An 18,361-nucleotide genomic window follows, 5' to 3' on the forward strand; every position below is an offset into this window, starting at 1 on the left:
TTTGTCCATCTAGATATTGGAGGTCCGGCCGACCCCATCGCTCCCACTATCATCATCCCGCCCAGGAACACCAGTGTGGTCACGGGCACATCAGAGGTCACGATGGAGTGCGTGGCCAATGCCAGGTAAAAACTCTCATCTACATGTTTAAGGATTTGTTCCTCCAAAATGGGGGAAATCTGCAGGAACTTCCAACTATAGCCGCTCGCCACAAACCTTTAACTTGTCATTGTTTATTCAGTGTTTAAAAAACAAAAACAAAAGACATCTTATTGTTGTTAACAAAATCCCCACTGCCTTGTCACCCTTGCTGTTAACACATTGTACAGCCTCCGTTATGAATAGGACAACACTCGAGGCATGCAGAGAGCCTTTGCTGTTTCAATTTTGTACATTCCCCAAGAGTCGTGCATGGGTCATCTCTTTAGCTTTTGTCTCCTCAAGCTAGGTTTGAATATTGCTTACCAAGTACAGTGGAGAAATTAGATCTGATGTCTCCCCCCCCTCCCCTCYCCGCCCCCCCCCACATGTGTAGGCCTCTTATAAAGCTGAGTATCTCCTGGCGTAAAAACGGAGTGTTGGTGAGCAGCGGTTTAAGTGACTTCAACCGCAGGCTCACCATCCTCAGTCCAATGGTGAGTGATGCCGGATTCTACGAATGTGAAACCGTTCTCCGCAGCAGCAGCGTGCCGTCTGTCAGCGCTGGTGCCTACCTTCATGTGTTTGGTAAGGAAACTCACGCAGTCAATTTACTTTCACTTGTTATCGTGTAATGTGTGCTGAAGTGCTGTCGTAGTTCTATACGCATTCGTGTTTGCAGGCCTCCGTGCCTTCTAATTACTTCCACACTGATTGACACCTTTTTCTTATGACAAAACTGTTAATAAAAAAATTTAAACATCGCACACCGAATGCAGATGATTTATGATGTGACTAATCGTACCTGAAAGTGCAAAATCAAAAAGATTACATGTTTGCTGCTGCCTTTGCAAAATAAGTTTTCATTGTTTTTCCTGAGAGGAACTTGTGTCACTCTGATCAGGATTGTTTGAAGCGTATGAAAAAGTGAACAACTTTGATTACAAGTTTCTGAACCTAATATTCCTTGGTGTGAGTTGCAAGCAGCTTTTCCATTGGCTTATGACATGTTTGAAGTTTTGCTACATGAGAATCGCAAACATCGGCCTATTATGTTGTAATTTTATTATAGACCAAAATGAGGGGAAAAGGAAAATTGTCAAAAAGAAAATTGCCCCATTGGTGCTTTGCATTGTTTTAGCAGGGTGGGTAAAAACTTATATTTTATGTAAAAATTAAGGGGACTTCATACAAATTCATTCTATTATTATTATTTTTTTAACCATTTAATATATTCAATAAATATATTATCGAATGAGGTTTTGATATCTGTAGTTTTGATTTGTGTGTTGCTGCCAGACTTGCTCAGGCACCGTGTTGTCTTGGTCTGTCACATAAAATCCCAACAAAAGCATTTTAGTTCAATGGTTGCGATGTGACAAAATGTGAAAAAGTTGAAAGTGTGTTGAATATATTTGCAAGTACCCGGCGTGCATGTAGCGGCGCTACAGGAATAATCATTGCATTTTGGCTTAAAGAAAGGATGTGGCCGAAATTTGACGCAAACCTCTCTTGTCTCACTTGGTTACACGGAGAACAACTTGACTGTGAGCTCATGAGGCAGTAACAGGAAAAACATTATTGATTTAAATAGGAGGGAAGCTAATGGTTGCCCTCAAGAAACGGTTTAATAGCATTGCTTGAGTCACTTTGATTCCATCCCACTCAAACACTTTGATGTTTTCAAGCTATGAGGTGGAGTGAACTTTTGCTTTAATACTGCTGACTTTGACACCCGTCTTGCTTTCGCAGCTCGTTTTTAAAGAGAAGCCTGAATTTGAGGTGGATTTTATGTTTTCTTCTGTTTAAGCTTTATGATCCAACAGCTGGACGGCTTTGATGTAGTATTGCATCTCACTCTCTCTGTTACTCATTCTTTTATGATCACATCAAATTATAATTATTATAATGATCATATTTCTGGGCTGTGGTAATGATGATTTCTTTTTTTTTGTGAGTTCATTCTTCCTTATTTTTTTTACATCATTTTTTTTTTTGCTTTTGATATGTCAGAGCCGCCACAGTTTATCAAGGAACCAGAGAAACACATCACGGCTGAGATGGAGAAGGTGGTGGACATTCCCTGTCAAGCAAGGGGTGAGTACGGCTTTATTCCACCTGACAAATCCTTTCAGGGTGGACCTGTTTAACAGTTTCTGAATTTAAATGAAGTCATACTGAAAGGGCGGCTGTAACCCGCTGTCTGTAATCCAAATCTTTGTCGACTCTCCGCAGGAGTTCCCCAGCCAGAAATCGTCTGGTACAAGGATGCCCTTCCCATCGATCCAGTGAAGACGCCGAGGTACAGAGTCCTGGTGGGGGGGAGCCTGCAGGTCAACGGTCTGCTGCCTGATGACACCGGCATGTTTCAGTGCTTTGCCAGGAACTCGGCAGGAGAGGTTCAGACCAACACCTACCTGGCTGTTACCAGTGAGTGGCCTGGGAGCTCTTCATCAAATTGCTTCCAGGAATAATTACTGCTCTTAAAGATATAATAAGCTAGTTTTATAAAACTCTGAATTTTTTTTAATTTTTTTTTTAGTTTAAATCTCCATCTAGCTCCCTTAAGCCCTTCATCAAATTCAGGGATGATGATGTGTAATTGTATTACAAAAAATAGAAATGCGGAGGGAAAATAAGGAGAAAAGTGGGGCTAAATGAATCCTTTACATGCATTTCTGCTACGTTCTATAATGATATGGCATCCATCCATCCGTCCGTCCATCCATCCATCCATGCATCCATGCATGCATGTCACTTTTGTGGCTCATTTGCTCTATGTTGCAAAATCATTAATATGCTAAACACATTGACAAACACTTAAAATGATTTAATTTGTAATGAAATCAACACAATAACAAAAAACTAAATGCTGAATATAGATATGTCTGGAAGTGATGTGATGCATCATCACCATGTTGATGCATCACATCAACATGTTGAAGGTTGAAATGCAGAAGGAGAAGGACGCAGTTTGAAAATGTACGTTGCAACCTGATCTCAGAAAAGCAGAGGATGATGGATGGACTGACAATTGTTCAGACATTTTAAGCTTACAGTACAGAAACCTATCATTGAGAACCATGTTTGCTGCTTCTCTCCTAATTCGGAAATAACTTCCACATCATTTTTTTTTTTTTTTGTCTGAGCTTGTGTCACTGCAGGAATTTGAAAATCAATGGTAATTGTACTCTCGCTGTGCATCTTTTCTGCAAGTTTCTGACATCTAATTTTCTTCGCTGCATCTCCTTTCCCGCTGCTTTCACTCCATGATGCGTCTTGTTATCAGAATGCATAATATTCCAAGTCACTAAATCACTCCTTTCATCCTTATTTCTTTTCTCGCGGTGCTGGTACCTCTCCTTCGCCTACCTCGGCTCAGATTTCATCTCGTCGCTCTCCTCTTTCTCAATACATCCATGTCTCCGCGTCTTCTCTGCTTGGATATTTACTCCACTCCTGTGACAAACTCCCAGTGCATCCTTTCTGTAGGGAGTGATACAGTTTCCTGTCATTCCATAAGGGGCTTTGATTTATTGCACATCACACACAAGGATTTTAGTTGCCTTGGAAATGCCTTCCCTTTCCATTTATGCTCAGGTTATTTCTCCCTCTCCTTTCCATATATTTTCTATCTTGCCGTACGTAGACAGTTGGCACACGGTAGTGGCAGGAGGGTGAAGGCAGCGTTGCTCCTTTTCAAATTAGTGAGACAAAGCACAAATTAAGCATTCTGTTGCAGCAGGTTGGTGCTTGGAAGTAACACGACTGAAGTGTGCGTGTGTTTTGTCTCCCCTCAGGCATCGCTCCGAACATCACAGCCGGACCCTCTGACAGCACGGTGATTGACGGGATGTCAATTATCCTGCACTGTGAGACCTCAGGAGCTCCAAGGCCTGCCATAACCTGGCAGAAAGGTCTCTGTTACACACAAACATTGTGCACACGTATACAGTTTATACACAGTATAGAGTTTACGATGGCTGTTATGTCACTCTTACATCTATAAGCTTCCCTGTTTTCTTCTACGTTCATGGATGCTGTGCTTCAGAATTGTCAACGTGACAAAAAGCTCCTCTGTTCGGTGCATATGTATTGCAATGTTCATTAATCCAGTAATTGAATTCATTTGCATATTACATTGATTATTACACAGAGATGTTTTGAAGCCTTGGTTTTTGCTTATTATGAGTTTCCACATAGCAATAACTAAAATACGACATTTTAGTTTTTAGATATTGTTGCATCGGACCAATAAAATCATAGTACAAAAATGTTGGCTTAATGAAAAATATGTTGAATACCTGCTTGAAGATTATGTTCAAAATACACTTAGTCTGACAAATGAGCCTCATCGAAACATATTCCAATTAGTCAAATATGACTGTGTATATACATGTATAGATTGTGTGTAAATATTTTTCACAAATCAAGAAACAATGACTTCAACAGAAGAAAATTCATGTTTTGGAAAGGTCTTTCCAGATTTCAGAAATTGACAGAAAATGTGATTATAATCGAATAAAAAGATTTTCCTCACAAAATGACACATTTGGATTACCTCTGCAGGGCAGTATGGGAAAATATCTTCAAGTAAACATATGTGCAATACAGTGCAAAGTACTTACAGGGACCATTCACTTGACTTCCTAAAGCCACTGCAAGCACAGCTGATGGAAACAAGAACAACAAAGCTTGAGTACGAGCAAGACGTCTCACTATAATATAAACTGTACAGGTGTGTGTCTGGTTCATTTTTGAATAGCATCACTTCAAAATAATTACAACTCAAGAAGAGGTAAAAAGTACTCCTTTTTTAAAAACGCATTCAATTAAGGGTAAATAATAAAATAGCTACTACTCACCTCTGGAAATCATTTAGATAAAGTTCTACATTAAAGCTACCGTATTTTAACAGTAGCTTTTTAATGCAACTCCAGCTTCTACTGTAGCGTCTATTAGAGCTGCGTCTATTCTATGCGCCTTATAATCCAGTGCGCCTTATATATGAAAAAAGTTTTAAAATAGGCCATTCATTGAAGGTGCGCCTTATAATCCTTATAATATTATAAGAAATAATAATATTAATAGTTAATATTATTAATAATTATAATATTCGCCTTATAGTGCGGACAATACGGTACTCTTTTGTTGTCAGTACAGGAAGTACAAGTGGAAATACTGCATTTTTTTAATGTATTTTTGCATGACTTTTTTTATCAATTATATATGGAGACATATTTTCAGTGACTTACTTTAGGATTAAATTGGTTCAGTTCAGCGGAGTTTCGCCAGGAAAATGTATTGCATCCCAATAGCAACCCGAGCCTGTATCTCTGGTCTCCCAGAATCCATTTTTTTAATATATATATTTTATTTATTGTTCTGTCTGTTGCTTTTCTGTATTTATTTATCTTCTATCTCCTCACTCTTCCTTTTTCCTGCCTTTCAATAACCTTAGGTGAGCGTGTGTTGGCCAGCGGTTCTGTGCAGCTGCCCAGGTTTACTCTGCTGGAGTCGGGCAGTTTGCTCATCTCCCCTTCACACATTTCCGATGCCGGGACCTATACTTGTATGGCAAGTAATTCGAGGGGCATCGATGAGGCATCCGCTGACCTCATTGTCTGGGGTAAGTGTTTAGGGAGTGATTACCAAACACGCATTTAATGCAGAATATTTTAGAGAAAATCTTTAAAGGGGGAGGGGGGAGAATGCAACAGGTGCAAAAGCCGAATCCTTTTATTAAGAAGTATGAATAAAACATGGTCTGTGAAACACTCATTTAGTTTCTTCATTTGGAACTTGTCAGTTTAACTGAAATGAGCTTTCTGAAATTCATTTTGAAGTTCTTGGGGATTTTTCTTTTTCTCTTCACCCTKCTCATTTSAGRAAGCACGTTCCGCCGGCTTTCCTCTATTCCCACATGTCTTTGATTTGTCTCCACAGCTCGTACTCGGATTACCACACCCCCACAGGATCAGAGTGTCATCAAAGGGACCAAAGCCATTATGACTTGTGGAGTCACACATGACCCTAGTGTAATTATCAGGTAAGGATCTGTTCGCAAACACGTGGAGACATGGACGCATTGTATCGGAGACAGTATGGCTTCAATTTTCCAGAATGTTGCTTGAACTGATGGCATAAAATTTATCTCTGGAAATATAAATAACCTCAGCATTGCGTCGCAAAAGAATTCATATACATCCAAATGTTTCACATTTTCTGATATTAAAACAATCATTAACAAGGTATTTTATTGTGATTTTTATACTAAAGTATAAGTGAAATCATACACAAGTTAGAATCTTTTTTCAAAGATATATCTGAAATGTATTTAAAACAATTTTACTTTTATACCTGTAAATAAAATCCAACAGACATCACCTAATTGGGGCCTGTCACAGCAATGCAAAGGAGGGCATTGAAATATCTTGCTTTGCAAGGTATTTCAATGCTTAACGCAATGCATGGAAGACACCTATTACTATACACCTCAAAATAACTGCTGCTTCCATTCACCGTAAACGATATTTTAAAATCTTAGGTTTTATAAACAATAAAATTACTTGTTATTAATTAGGTGATAGACATTAGCCTTTTTTTGGATAACGAATTGCCACGAAGTATAAATCAGATTTTTACTTTTGTGTTGACTGTCTGTTTTATGATACTGTATATTCACCACCAATGACAAAAACGTTTTCATTTTGAATAGTATAAATATATACATAGACAAGTATATAATATATAGAGTATATTATATATTATTATATATTATATATAATATATATATTATATATAATTATATATATATTATTTGTATATATATAATATATTTATATACAAATATACTATATAGACAAGTAGAATTCAAAAGAGCAGAAGAAATCTCATGTTTTTTCAACAATAACAATATTTGTTGTAAGTCTGTTGCTAAGAGATGAGCGCGTTTTCCGGTAACCAACTACCACAAAGTAAACATCTGATTTTTATTTTTGCTAAATTTAACCAACTGTAAATTTAATGTGTCTAAGCAGAAAAGCAGTATTTCAAAAGAGCCTATGTTTTATAAACAATAATTAAATTGGTGTTAAGAAATTAGCTTTTTTTTTTTCTTTCCTGTAACGAACTGCTACGAAGTATAAATCTGATTTTTAATTTTGTGTTCAATGTCTGTTTTATGATATATTTTACCACCAATGACAAAAAAATATCTTTACTCTTTTCTGAAAAATTCACCAACTGCACAATTCTTGTCACGGAGTAGGTAGTGTAAGTTAAGTAGTATTTCAAAAGAGTAGAAAAAAATCTTATGTTTTTTGAACAATAACAATATTTGTTGTAATCTGTTGCTAAGAGATGTGCGCATTTGTCTGGTAACCAAGTGCCGCAAAGTAAACATCTGGATTTTTACTTTTTTGTTGAATATCTGTTTTATAATATATTCACCACCAATGATAAAAAAAACATTTTCACTTTTCTGAAAAATTCACCAAATACTAGTGTAAGTTAAGTAGTATTAGAGCAGAACAAATCTTATATTTTTTAAACAATAACAATATTTGTTGTCAAAACTACAATCAAAAAATGAGCTCATAGAATTGCTGAACTAAGTAAATGAGATATCAAACTTAACACACTTTAGTAAGTTTAACTTGTTTTTTTTTTTACTTGTTGAAGTCACAAAAACTAGTTTTTTGATGCAACAACATTCTGTGCTACAATCATTTACCGGTTTATCTGTGATGCTGTGTTTTATTGGTAATAGCTGTTTTTTTTCCCCACAAAATAAAATTGGTACAATTTAAATTTACTCAACTACACTATGTGAAAACTTTAGTAAGTCAAACTAAGGCTTCTGCTGCTATATCGTCCCTCTAGCGAAATTCAGTGATTGATACACTAACTTAAGTCAGATAAGTTTAATCTACAAAGTATTTTTGATGTGGTTTACTAAATACTAAATTACTAAATCAAGTTCCTTTTATATACGGAACATCACTCAGTTTTGTGGAATTTTTTGACATAACTGTACAAAGTACAGTTACGTCAACTTTGTACATAACTTTGTACAGTTGACATAACTGTACAGTTATGTAGACTGAACAAGTTTTTTTGTTTTGAGTGTATCTTGTTAAAGCTGTTTCACTGTGAAGAGTGTGACATACAATTTTACACATTTAGAAACCAACAGAAAGTTGTGTATGGCAAAAGTGTTTACCACGTACCTCCACTGCTGTCGATCCAGTGAAACACACGAGTCTTTCAGCAGAATGATTACTGAACTCCTGCCTTGTACCCAACTTCACTCCTGATCAATAGACTCCTTTCTCTCTTTTATACTCAAATGAGAAAGCTACATCTGACGCTGCTTCTCTGCTGTGTAGTTATGATGAATGTGGATCTGCTGTTTGATATACAGCCATTAGGCGTTGCAGTGAGTGTTCAGGTCAATTCTGGTGGTAAGTTTGAGGAGACGGTGGGAAGAGGATGAAACAGCTCACTAATAACACTGTCGGCTTGGATTACAGCTAAATAGAAGAAGACAAAGTCATCTGTGTACTCCATGACTGATGGGGGATATGGATGTCGAGGTTTTGCAGTCATGTAGGTGGCAACAAAATTGTACCATCTGATACATAACTAGACCAAACTGGGCATAAAATAAAGTTGAGATTTTGTTTTGATCTTTAAAAGTCACATATTTAAACCACATCAGCCTAAATAGGAAATTTCTTCAGTCATCCTGCCCAGACATTTTAACTACAACCTTAAATCAAGACAGAAACTACTTGGTTTCCTGGTTCATAGAAAGACATGAGATCAGCTTTGCAACAACTGACTGTAGACTGCTTAAATGAGACTGCAAATCAAAGTTTAAATAACATATTTCTGAGGCAGTGAAAAATGTAGACGTTGCTGAACAACTTCTTAAGACTCAGATTTATTTATTTTTGCTGAAAATGTGTAAAAAATCCTCAAATTAATTATCTTTTTATTGGAGTAGCGCAATCTGGCACTGATAAAACTCAGAAAAATATAACCTTCAAAATTTTATTTTGAATCTATTCACTTGGTGAAAAAGAAACCTCTGTGAAGAGATAATTGTTTTTAACAAAACTGTTGTTGCTATGCGTGTCTGCTCCTATAACAGTTCTTGTCAAACAAATTCAACTGAAGCAGTTTTTCCACGACTTTCCACGAGAATATAAGGCGGCACAGAGGCATGTTTCTCTTTGCCACACTTAAAAATTGATAAAATAAGAAAACATGTCATTCAAGTGGAGATCAGATGTGCGCTGATCTCCAAAAGTTGAACATTACTTAAAAATAGCTGCTTGACCAGCATGATAAAAACACAAATTTCACTATATTTAAAAGCAAATCTAAGTAATAAACCACCGCAAAACACCTAATGTCATCTCAAAGCAGAAATTAAATTAAAAGGATGAATTGAAAAAAGAGCCCACTGTAAACTCCGATAGAGGACTTAAGATGTTGTGGTTTTATTTATCTTCCAAAGGCCATGAATCCTTAAATTTAGTGCATTGTACATATTCTTTAAAAAGTTTGGAGTTTGCATTAATGTGTTAAAAGTCTTAAAAAATATTTTATATCCAGTTAAAAACAGCCAAAGTAAAAAAAAAAAAACATTAAAAAAAAGCCGCTTCTTTTGCAGACTTTGTACTTTCTACTGGAATAAAAGGTGAATTATAGTTGCAGAAGTTCGAAGGCAGGAAACGTTGGACTCGATATGAAAACTGTGCCGGAAGCTTGGAAAGCACATCAAACGCTTCGTCTATTTTAGTCACAGCAATAAGATAGGTTTACTTGAGCTTATTTGTGCCACTCTTGGAAATAAAGATAAACAAAAAGTATATTAAGCTGTTGCCATCTACTTCTGGCTGTGCAATAAACCTGGAATTGTCTAAAAGTGCTTAATGCACCCACTCCAACTTTGAGACTGTATTAGTTTGAAGGAAAAGAATAAAATAAACTCAATTTGGCTGTCATTGTCGAAATATTTTTTTTATTCACAATACGTGCAATGTCATTTAACTTTTGAAACGGCAAGTCATAGCCGGAATAAATTCAGAAAAGTTTTTTTTGACTAAGATGTTCAGTGATTATCCAGATAAAATTACATTTCTTTGGGCATTAGTGAGGAATGATTAGGATTTTTTTTTTCCATTAGTTTCTCTAAAATACCGGTATTAGGTAGTAATGTCATAAAAAAGTTTTTTCTTGCTATGGTTTAACTAATCAAACTGTTTCTCTTTTGTTTAACCCAGATAATGCCAAACATATTCTTGGAATGTATTTTTATTGTTTGTAAACATCAGATAAAGAATAAGGTCATCCTTACTGTGCTGGACAGCATGAAGATCATAGTATTCTTTTATTTTCTGTTTTGACTCCACACTTCTGCCTCCATCAAAGAAATGCAACATATTTTTGTTATTTACTTTTATATCTGTATGTTTGTTGGATGTGGAGGTTGAGTTGAAATAGAGCCGAACATAGATGAACGTCTGTGTGTATAGTTAGAGGGAAACCATATCAGGCAGTAGAAGTCTGATCAATTCATCTCTCGTAACAACGGAGCAAAAACAAACAAGCAGAAAAAATAATGATCACAGAGGCTCAGAAATCTCAACGATGTCACATTTCGGTTCGTGCTGTTTGACTGCGCAGCAGTGGTAACGTTCCAGAGTCTGCTTTGCAGGCACGTTTGGGAAAAAGACAACTCTCCGATCAACGTGCAAGCCATCCCCCGAATGCGCCTGGACGCCGACGGCACCCTGCACATCTCCCAGACCTGGTCGGGTGACATCGGCACGTACACGTGCAGAGTCACCTCGGTCGGAGGCAACGACTCCCGCAGCGCTCACCTCCGTGTCAGGTAAACCCCTCCCCCCTTCCCCATCTCTCCTTATCTTTTCCTCCTTACACTCTTGTCGTCAAAATTCTTTGATGTGAAGTAGCAGAAAGGAACATGTCCCCGACACCCCACTGTCCTGCCTGTTCTTATCGACACCTCTGACTCATTTCCACTTAAATGACGCCTTCTCTTCCTCACCTCCCTTCTCCTCATTCTCACCTGACACTCTGCAGCCCCTGGTGGACTCCCCCCCCCCCCCCCCCCCCCCCCCCCCCCCCCCCCCCCCCCCCCATCCCCCCCCCTCCCCCCCCCCCCCCCCTTTCTTCTTATTTTTTTTTTCCTTCCCCTATACTCTACTGTACTATTTTTTTCTTTCTTTCTGTAAAGTCTTATTATTCCCCATCATTTCACCGGTGAGTCACTGCAGTAAGGTTAAACTGAATATGAATGTGACTGTTTCTGTCTTCATCGCTCTACTGTCTCCCTTGTTGGCTTACCGCTTTTACTCTGAGTTACTATCCGTCCCTCGCTTTTTAAGGTTTATCTATGAATCCGTCTGCGCTTATCTGAATTTATGCCTGAATGAATTAATGATCCTCAGCTTTAGCCTCATTTATTCACGTCTTTGTGCATTTTCCTCCTATCTGTCTCCTAATGCCATTCGTTCCATTTCCCGTCCCGACCTCCGGTAATATCCATCTCGTTTTGTTTGCCTGCGTGTCCATCTTGACAAGGAATCGTCTTTACCGTCTTGTCAAGTCACATTTCATCACCTTTCTGAACTGACGTCTCTGTTGCGAAAGATTTGACTCTCTCTTCGGGCGTCTACAGGAGATGTAGGCAGCGAAGCAAACTGCTCTGATAGACAGATTTCTTTTATTTATCAAAGTTGTCCTCTGATCTCCCCCCTCCCCCGCGCAGGCAGCTCCCACACGCCCCCGAGAACCCCTCTGCAGTGCTGAGCAAGTCTGAAAAAAGAGCCATAGACCTGGCCTGGGCCAAGCCTTTTGATGGGAACAGTCCTCTCATACGCTATATCCTGGAGGTTTCTGAAAACAGTAAGTCTCTACCAGTCCACGTCTGTACTCTCCTCAAAGTTCACTTCTCCTCGTGTCAGTTTACCTCTAAATTATTTATCCTGACTTGGGTTTGGGGGAAGAGGGAACTTGACACGTGGGATCATTGATGCAGACTTGAAAAGATAGAAAATGTTTCACATTTGGGTCTGGGTGTTTCGTGTGCATTTCCGTGCACGGAGACGGACTCTCCCGCTGTGTTTTTTGCTTCGACGTTTATATGCAAAATAAATGCTGCGAAGGATTTTATGAGTGGCTCAAATAAAATTTGAAGGATAACTAATTAGGATTATTCTGGACGGTTCTAACACTGACCTCCTGTTAATACTGGAAGCAGTGGTAGAACCTCACTCTGTTCTTTTTTCTTTTAAACCAACCTCTAATTTGAGTCCAGCTATGCAGTGGGAAAAACATCCCACTTACAGAAAAAAAAATATTAATTACAATGAGTACTATTGAATGAATACCAATGCTGAATACCAAACCAACTTAACTTAGTTCTAAGTTTTTGTTTCATTTATTTAAGTTAATAAAAATTAAATAAGAACTTGCAACTTCCCATTTCTTTAGTGTGTAAAAATGACTTAACACAATGGCCAAATTCTCTTTGTCAATCCTCACAATGAGAAAAAAACAGTGGAACATGCCAATCAAATGAGACAGATTGGTGCTGAGCTACATAAATCAGGAAACAGTTCAAAGAAAATGGCTGCCGGTCTACACTTTAGTTTCCACAGCTGTAATTAAAAAGTTTAAAACAACTGGAATCGTGATAAATGAGACTCGACGACGACCCAACTTTATCCAGACGAGAAGGTTGGCTAGGAAGGTCCCTGTGGGAGAACTATAGCAAAGAGTGGCATTCCTGTGGCAGAAAGATTTGATATCACTGTGAGCTTGATATAAGTTAAATGTATTTCAGTGGTAGATGATAAAACAAGTTCATCAGACGTGACCCACCTGTTTAGCTTATTTTATCAACTTAAATCAAACAGGGGATGTTTGCGTTAGGGTTGTATGATGCGATGATATGACTCTACTGTGGTAAAAGATACATTTATTTTAATTTTGCACATCTGAGCAAAGATGCACACAAGTGTGGAGGTTGCTTCATGTCATTTAAAGTAGACTTAGAGCTCAAAACTGCTAATCACAATTAGTCATAAATCTGTTTTTTTTTTTTTTTTTTTTTTTTTTTTCTAAATTACAGAAAATGTTTTAGCTGATTGGCACAGTGGAAATGAATGTGTGTGTTTGTGCGCTGTCATGTGGATTGTGTTTTTCCATTTTCTCTGCTCTAGACGCTCCCTGGGCCATCCTGCTGGCCAATATTGAACCAGAGTCCACAGCGGTGACAGTGAATGGCTTGATCCCGGCCCGCTCCTATCAGTTCCGCCTCTGTGCCGTTAATGATGTCGGGAAGGGGCAGTTCAGTAAGGAGACTGACCGGTGAGTGAAGGACAGACCTTTATCTGTTCATCAGCATTCTCCTTTTTATTAGAACAAACACTGAACAAATCATAAAGTACAACTTTTCTACAGGGGGCGGGGGGGACTTCATCACGATGCTGTACTTTTAAACACATTTTAAAGGATATTTTATTGCTAAGAAATTCAAAAGTATTACCYGTCTTCAAACGTCTCTGCAATCCTGGTAGCTGTGCCAGGTAAAAGTATAACAGCACTTCTGAATCAGTATTTGGTATGTGCTTCCCTTTTTGTGGTCCTGGTTCCAGCAGAAACAAACAAATACCAAAGAGTTCACATCTTTTGAACAAGCAAACACCAAGAATATGAAAGAGACACAAAAACAAGCTACCTTTGATAGTTAGAATGGACAGACGGACGGATGGAGGGAAGGAGGGAAGCACAGATGGACGGGTGGAATGTTGTGATGACCATATTGCTTATTACCTCAGTTTCTTCATCCATTCTTTCTTTTTCTTCTTTGCAGTGTTCCTTCTAGTATTTATCTGGTTTAGCATCTTGGCCACAAAAAAGTATTCATGAAGAACAACACTGGCATACGAAATTTACATGGTTGCCACTTAAGATAAATCCCTCCAGATTTTGCTTCCAAGCTGTGCTTTTGCCGCTGTGATATTGGACACGTTGATATTTACATGCGATCAGATGGAGGGGATGTTTCCTTTGTGCGATAGCGCCGCCACAGAAAAAGCTGATTTTCCTTTTCGCAAATCTACACCAGAGGAGTCAATAACTGCGGAGGCTGCCGWGTCTACGTCATCTTGAAGCCCCTTTGCCTTGTGGCTGCTGTGTTAAGATACGATGTTTTGCTCATACTGAGGCGCTTCCAAATTAACCTTACTGTAACATTCATGGAGTTACGAAACGATCCGGGTCTGACGCGACATCAGCATTGTCATCTCTGTGGCTTCACATAACCAGCTATTCCTCAACCGCTGCCGGTCATGCTTCACCACACTGCCAACTCTCTACCCAGAGGAAACCCGTAGGTGGCGGGGAAAGGGTTCTGTTCCCGTTCGTTACAGTTGGCCCAGCACAAAGCCCTCCATGCGTCCAGTTGGCCGCTGTTAATTGTCTCATTCCTTTCTCTTATTTCCATCCTCTCCCCCCTCCCAGGMACAGCAGAGTCTTTGTGAGGGAAAAAAAAAAAAAAACTCTGCGTTTGTTGGTGGCCTGTGTGTTTCTTCATAAAAACGAGCAAATTACAAATACAAGGAAGCGTCAGTAAACGCCTTTAAGCAAATGAATTTACATAAATGACAGCTTGATTTTGAAGGATCTATTTCTGTGATGGCAATCTTCTCTCTGTYGTCTTCTCTTCTTTATGTGTGTATGTGATCTTCAGCGTGTCTCTCCCAGAAGAGCCCCCCAGTGCCCCTCCTCAGAATGTCATTGCCAGCGGCAGGACCAACCAGTCCATCATGATCCAGTGGCAGCCTCCGCCCGAAAGCCACCAGAACGGCATCCTCAGGGGCTACATCGTCCGGTAAACCCCACCCCCTGCCCACCACCACCCTGATACATGTCATTGCCTTCTTTGCCTGTTTTTGCACATTCTTGGGACTCTTCTTTAACAGGGTCTGATAAACAGACTCTGTTAAAATCTATATATAGTACATCGCGTCACAGTAGTAGATTACTCTTTCCCCATGAAACCCACTTGTCTCTGTTAACAAAGCAACTTGAAAAATATTTTATCTGACGTACAACCAACCTTTAATTTCTGGGCTGACTTGAGCAAACACTSTGACTCTAATAGACAGAGTATGCAATAAGCCAAAGTGACTGTAAATCCTCTAAACATATAATTAGCTCGGGTCTCTGTCAGAGTTTTTTATTCATTACATCCAAATGAAACCGCAGGTGATTTCCAGACAAAGTCAAAGCTGCCTGTGGGATTTAAGGTGCCACTTTGCTGGTGCTTTGTCCCCCTCTAGAAGGAAGACAGGCGTACTGCAGYTGAATACTGTAATGTCTGTGGAGCAAGAAACATGGGGGAAAAAAACCCACATTTTTACCACATMTGTAAATTAGAATATTATGCAAAATATAATTATTTCAGGAATTTCATTCAAAAAGTAAAGCTCTTTTGTATATTCATTCAACAAAGATTGTTATATTTTAAGTGCTTGATTCTGTTAATCACAATGAAATATGGCTTGCAGCTAAAACCCAAAGAAACGGAAAATGTAGTTTCTCAGAAAACATAAGCATTTAAGTAAATAGGTGTAATTAAATTCAGTTATTGAATTGAATTACTGTAGAAAATAACTTTTTTTTAAATGTTCTTATTTATTCAGACGTACCTATGAATCTTTACATTCAAACTTCGTAAATTTGTGTTTCAGTTACCGGCTCACTGGGCTACCTGTGGACTATCAGCTCAAGAATATCTCCAGCCCGGATGTGACCACTCTACTCCTGGAAGACCTCATCATCTGGACAAACTATGAGATTGAGGTGGCTGCCTACAATGGGGCAGGTTTGGGCATCTTCAGCCATAAAGTCACAGAGTGGACTCTTCAAGGAGGTAAGGGACTCGTCACAAATTAGATGTCTCTGTAAATAGGTTTTACCACAAACCTCTCTTTGGCTGCACCTCAAGAAAATGGAATACTCAGTGAACAATCAASCAAAGGGATACCTCGGTTAAACCACATGCTTTTTTTTTTTTGCTATTGACCTTTTGCGGCTTACCTTCTTGGAGATTGTTGTACAGTTGTGACTTAAGCAGCCTTACCTAAGATCGTGCAACCCGTTAACATAACCAAAACACAAGATTTTGTTTGCTTGAAAAGGTTTTCTGTTGTCCTGTGTAATATTCTATTGAACTACTGGACTAACTTTTCAAGCATATTCCAATTTGTTGAGATGCAACTTTACATTAAACAAATTTGGAATATCTCGTGTGTAATAGCTTTAATAGGTTTTGTGWACATCTGGTTGAATCTGGCTGCCTATTTTCCAACTACAGATGTTCTATACACCTAAAAATCCCTGAGCGTCTAAATCAGTCACAAGTACACCAACAAAGAGGTCTGGTATTAGATGTGTCAGTGGGAGAGTGATGGCAGTATCTGCCTTGACCAGTGCAGCAGCGATCAATACTGGCAGCAAAACCGATGCGCGCAGACTTTAAACTATTAGTTGAAAGGAACGCTAACACCCTTTTTTTTTCTTAATACCTTTCCGATTCTGCCTCTTCCCTTTTTTTTTTTCCTCCTTGTTTTTTTCCCCCCCCCAATTCTTCTGCTTTCTCTCCATCATCCATCCCAGTCCCAACCATCGCTCCAGGAAATGTGCAGGTCGAGGCAGTCAACTCAACAGCTATCCGTTTTACCTGGACCGCTCCGAACCCTCAGTTTATCAACGGCATCAACCAGGGCTACAAGGTCAGTGGGCCGCCAACAGTGTCCTCACAACAGGCCATCACGTCCATTGACAGAGCTGTCAGTGCAGAACATGCTCTATTACATAGGAAGAAGGAGGAAAAAAGCCAGAAGGCAAACAATATTCTGCACCAGTGAGAACAATGGACTGCACTTTCCCATTTGTCAGTTGAAGGTTGTGTTCTCTTTCTTTAGCAGCATTTCTCTGTGACTTGCTTCTCCTTTCCCGTCTGTTACCCGTCTGCTCTTTGTTTATATCTTGAAATGTTCGGTGCTGATAGAAAGATTCCCTTTTATTGCAGATTAAACTAATACTTAATTTTCTCCGTTTCTTGTCAGTTTTGATGTGGGTGAAAATGTATGGAGTTTTTATGAATTTGCTTTTTAAAAGAAAACCATGAATAAAATAAAATAAATGTATTGGACAAACTTAAGCCATTGTCTGTTCTTAAACATCTAATTGTAACTTATTGTTACGGAATTGGAAAAACTAGCTGAATTTTCAACATTTGTTGTTTATTTTGCAGAAAAAAAAATGCAATTTGTTTCTTAGATCAGATTTTAAAGGGTTAACTGAATATGTRAAGGATGAGTGATTAAACAGGCACAGGGGAASAYAGTTTTGGGAGCATTAAAAACCCCCCTGACTTACTTCTTTAATAAACATTTGCTTGGCCTAAAAACTGTAAATTAGCCCAAAAGAWTAACCACTGGGACAGATTACTTAAATAGCTAATTGGTCAATCCAGTTCCCATTTGTCCCTGTAGTGTGTGCGGCTACCATTTATGGTGACATGATATCCCTTCTCTCATGAGCAAAACCTCATAGAGCTTCTCTGCTGTTCCTACGTTCTCCTACATTCAAAACATCACCGGGGCACTACTCTAAAAATAGACTAAACCAAGATGCCAAGTGATCCCTAGAGTCTTTGGTTGTCAGAGTAATTTTCTTTCCCATTGTCTCTCCTCTTGTTTTTTCTAGTTGCTGGCCTGGGAACCTGRCAAAGAAGAAGAGGTTTCTATGGTAACGGTACGGCCGAACTTCCAGGACGGCGTCCACGTGGGATACGTGACAGGTCTGAAGAAGTTCACCGAGTATTTCACCTCGGCGTTGTGCTTCACTACACCTGGAGACGGCCCCCGCAGCCCACCTAAGGCTCTGAAGACTCATGAGGACAGTAAGTAACTTTTCTTCTCACTCTGCCATCCTGGCAAAAGAAATTGGGCATCTTACAGCAACAACATCCTTTGGGCAAGATCTATTATTCATGCAGAATCATGTTGTAGAGATGCTGATAAAAAAAAAAAAAGTGTATTCTGCATCCACCTAGAATCTCCTTAATTGGGACATGACTCTCTTAATAGCTAAGCTTTAAAAGCCCATC

The 18,361-nt window shown here is 38.9% G+C and overlaps 1 protein-coding gene across 1 annotated transcript in view; it reads left to right on the forward strand.

Annotated features, from left to right (window-relative positions):
* Nucleotides 1-18,361, forward strand: part of sdk2b (sidekick cell adhesion molecule 2b) — a 312,139-nt gene that overhangs the window by 244,357 nt on the left and 49,421 nt on the right. The window contains exons 6-19 of the mRNA XM_017310701.1: nucleotides 14-125; nucleotides 536-726; nucleotides 2,152-2,235; nucleotides 2,374-2,568; nucleotides 3,939-4,055; nucleotides 5,600-5,767; nucleotides 6,085-6,187; nucleotides 10,868-11,044; nucleotides 11,945-12,081; nucleotides 13,401-13,548; nucleotides 14,933-15,073; nucleotides 15,936-16,117; nucleotides 16,864-16,979; nucleotides 17,959-18,154. Coding sequence (XP_017166190.1) covers nucleotides 14-125; nucleotides 536-726; nucleotides 2,152-2,235; nucleotides 2,374-2,568; nucleotides 3,939-4,055; nucleotides 5,600-5,767; nucleotides 6,085-6,187; nucleotides 10,868-11,044; nucleotides 11,945-12,081; nucleotides 13,401-13,548; nucleotides 14,933-15,073; nucleotides 15,936-16,117; nucleotides 16,864-16,979; nucleotides 17,959-18,154 — 2,067 coding nt within the window. The remainder of the gene's footprint in view (nucleotides 1-13; nucleotides 126-535; nucleotides 727-2,151; nucleotides 2,236-2,373; nucleotides 2,569-3,938; nucleotides 4,056-5,599; nucleotides 5,768-6,084; nucleotides 6,188-10,867; nucleotides 11,045-11,944; nucleotides 12,082-13,400; nucleotides 13,549-14,932; nucleotides 15,074-15,935; nucleotides 16,118-16,863; nucleotides 16,980-17,958; nucleotides 18,155-18,361) is intronic.

The sequence above is a fragment of the Poecilia reticulata genome, linkage group LG19 (assembly GCF_000633615.1).
Source record: "Poecilia reticulata strain Guanapo linkage group LG19, Guppy_female_1.0+MT, whole genome shotgun sequence".
Lineage (NCBI taxonomy): Eukaryota > Metazoa > Chordata > Actinopteri > Cyprinodontiformes > Poeciliidae > Poecilia > Poecilia reticulata.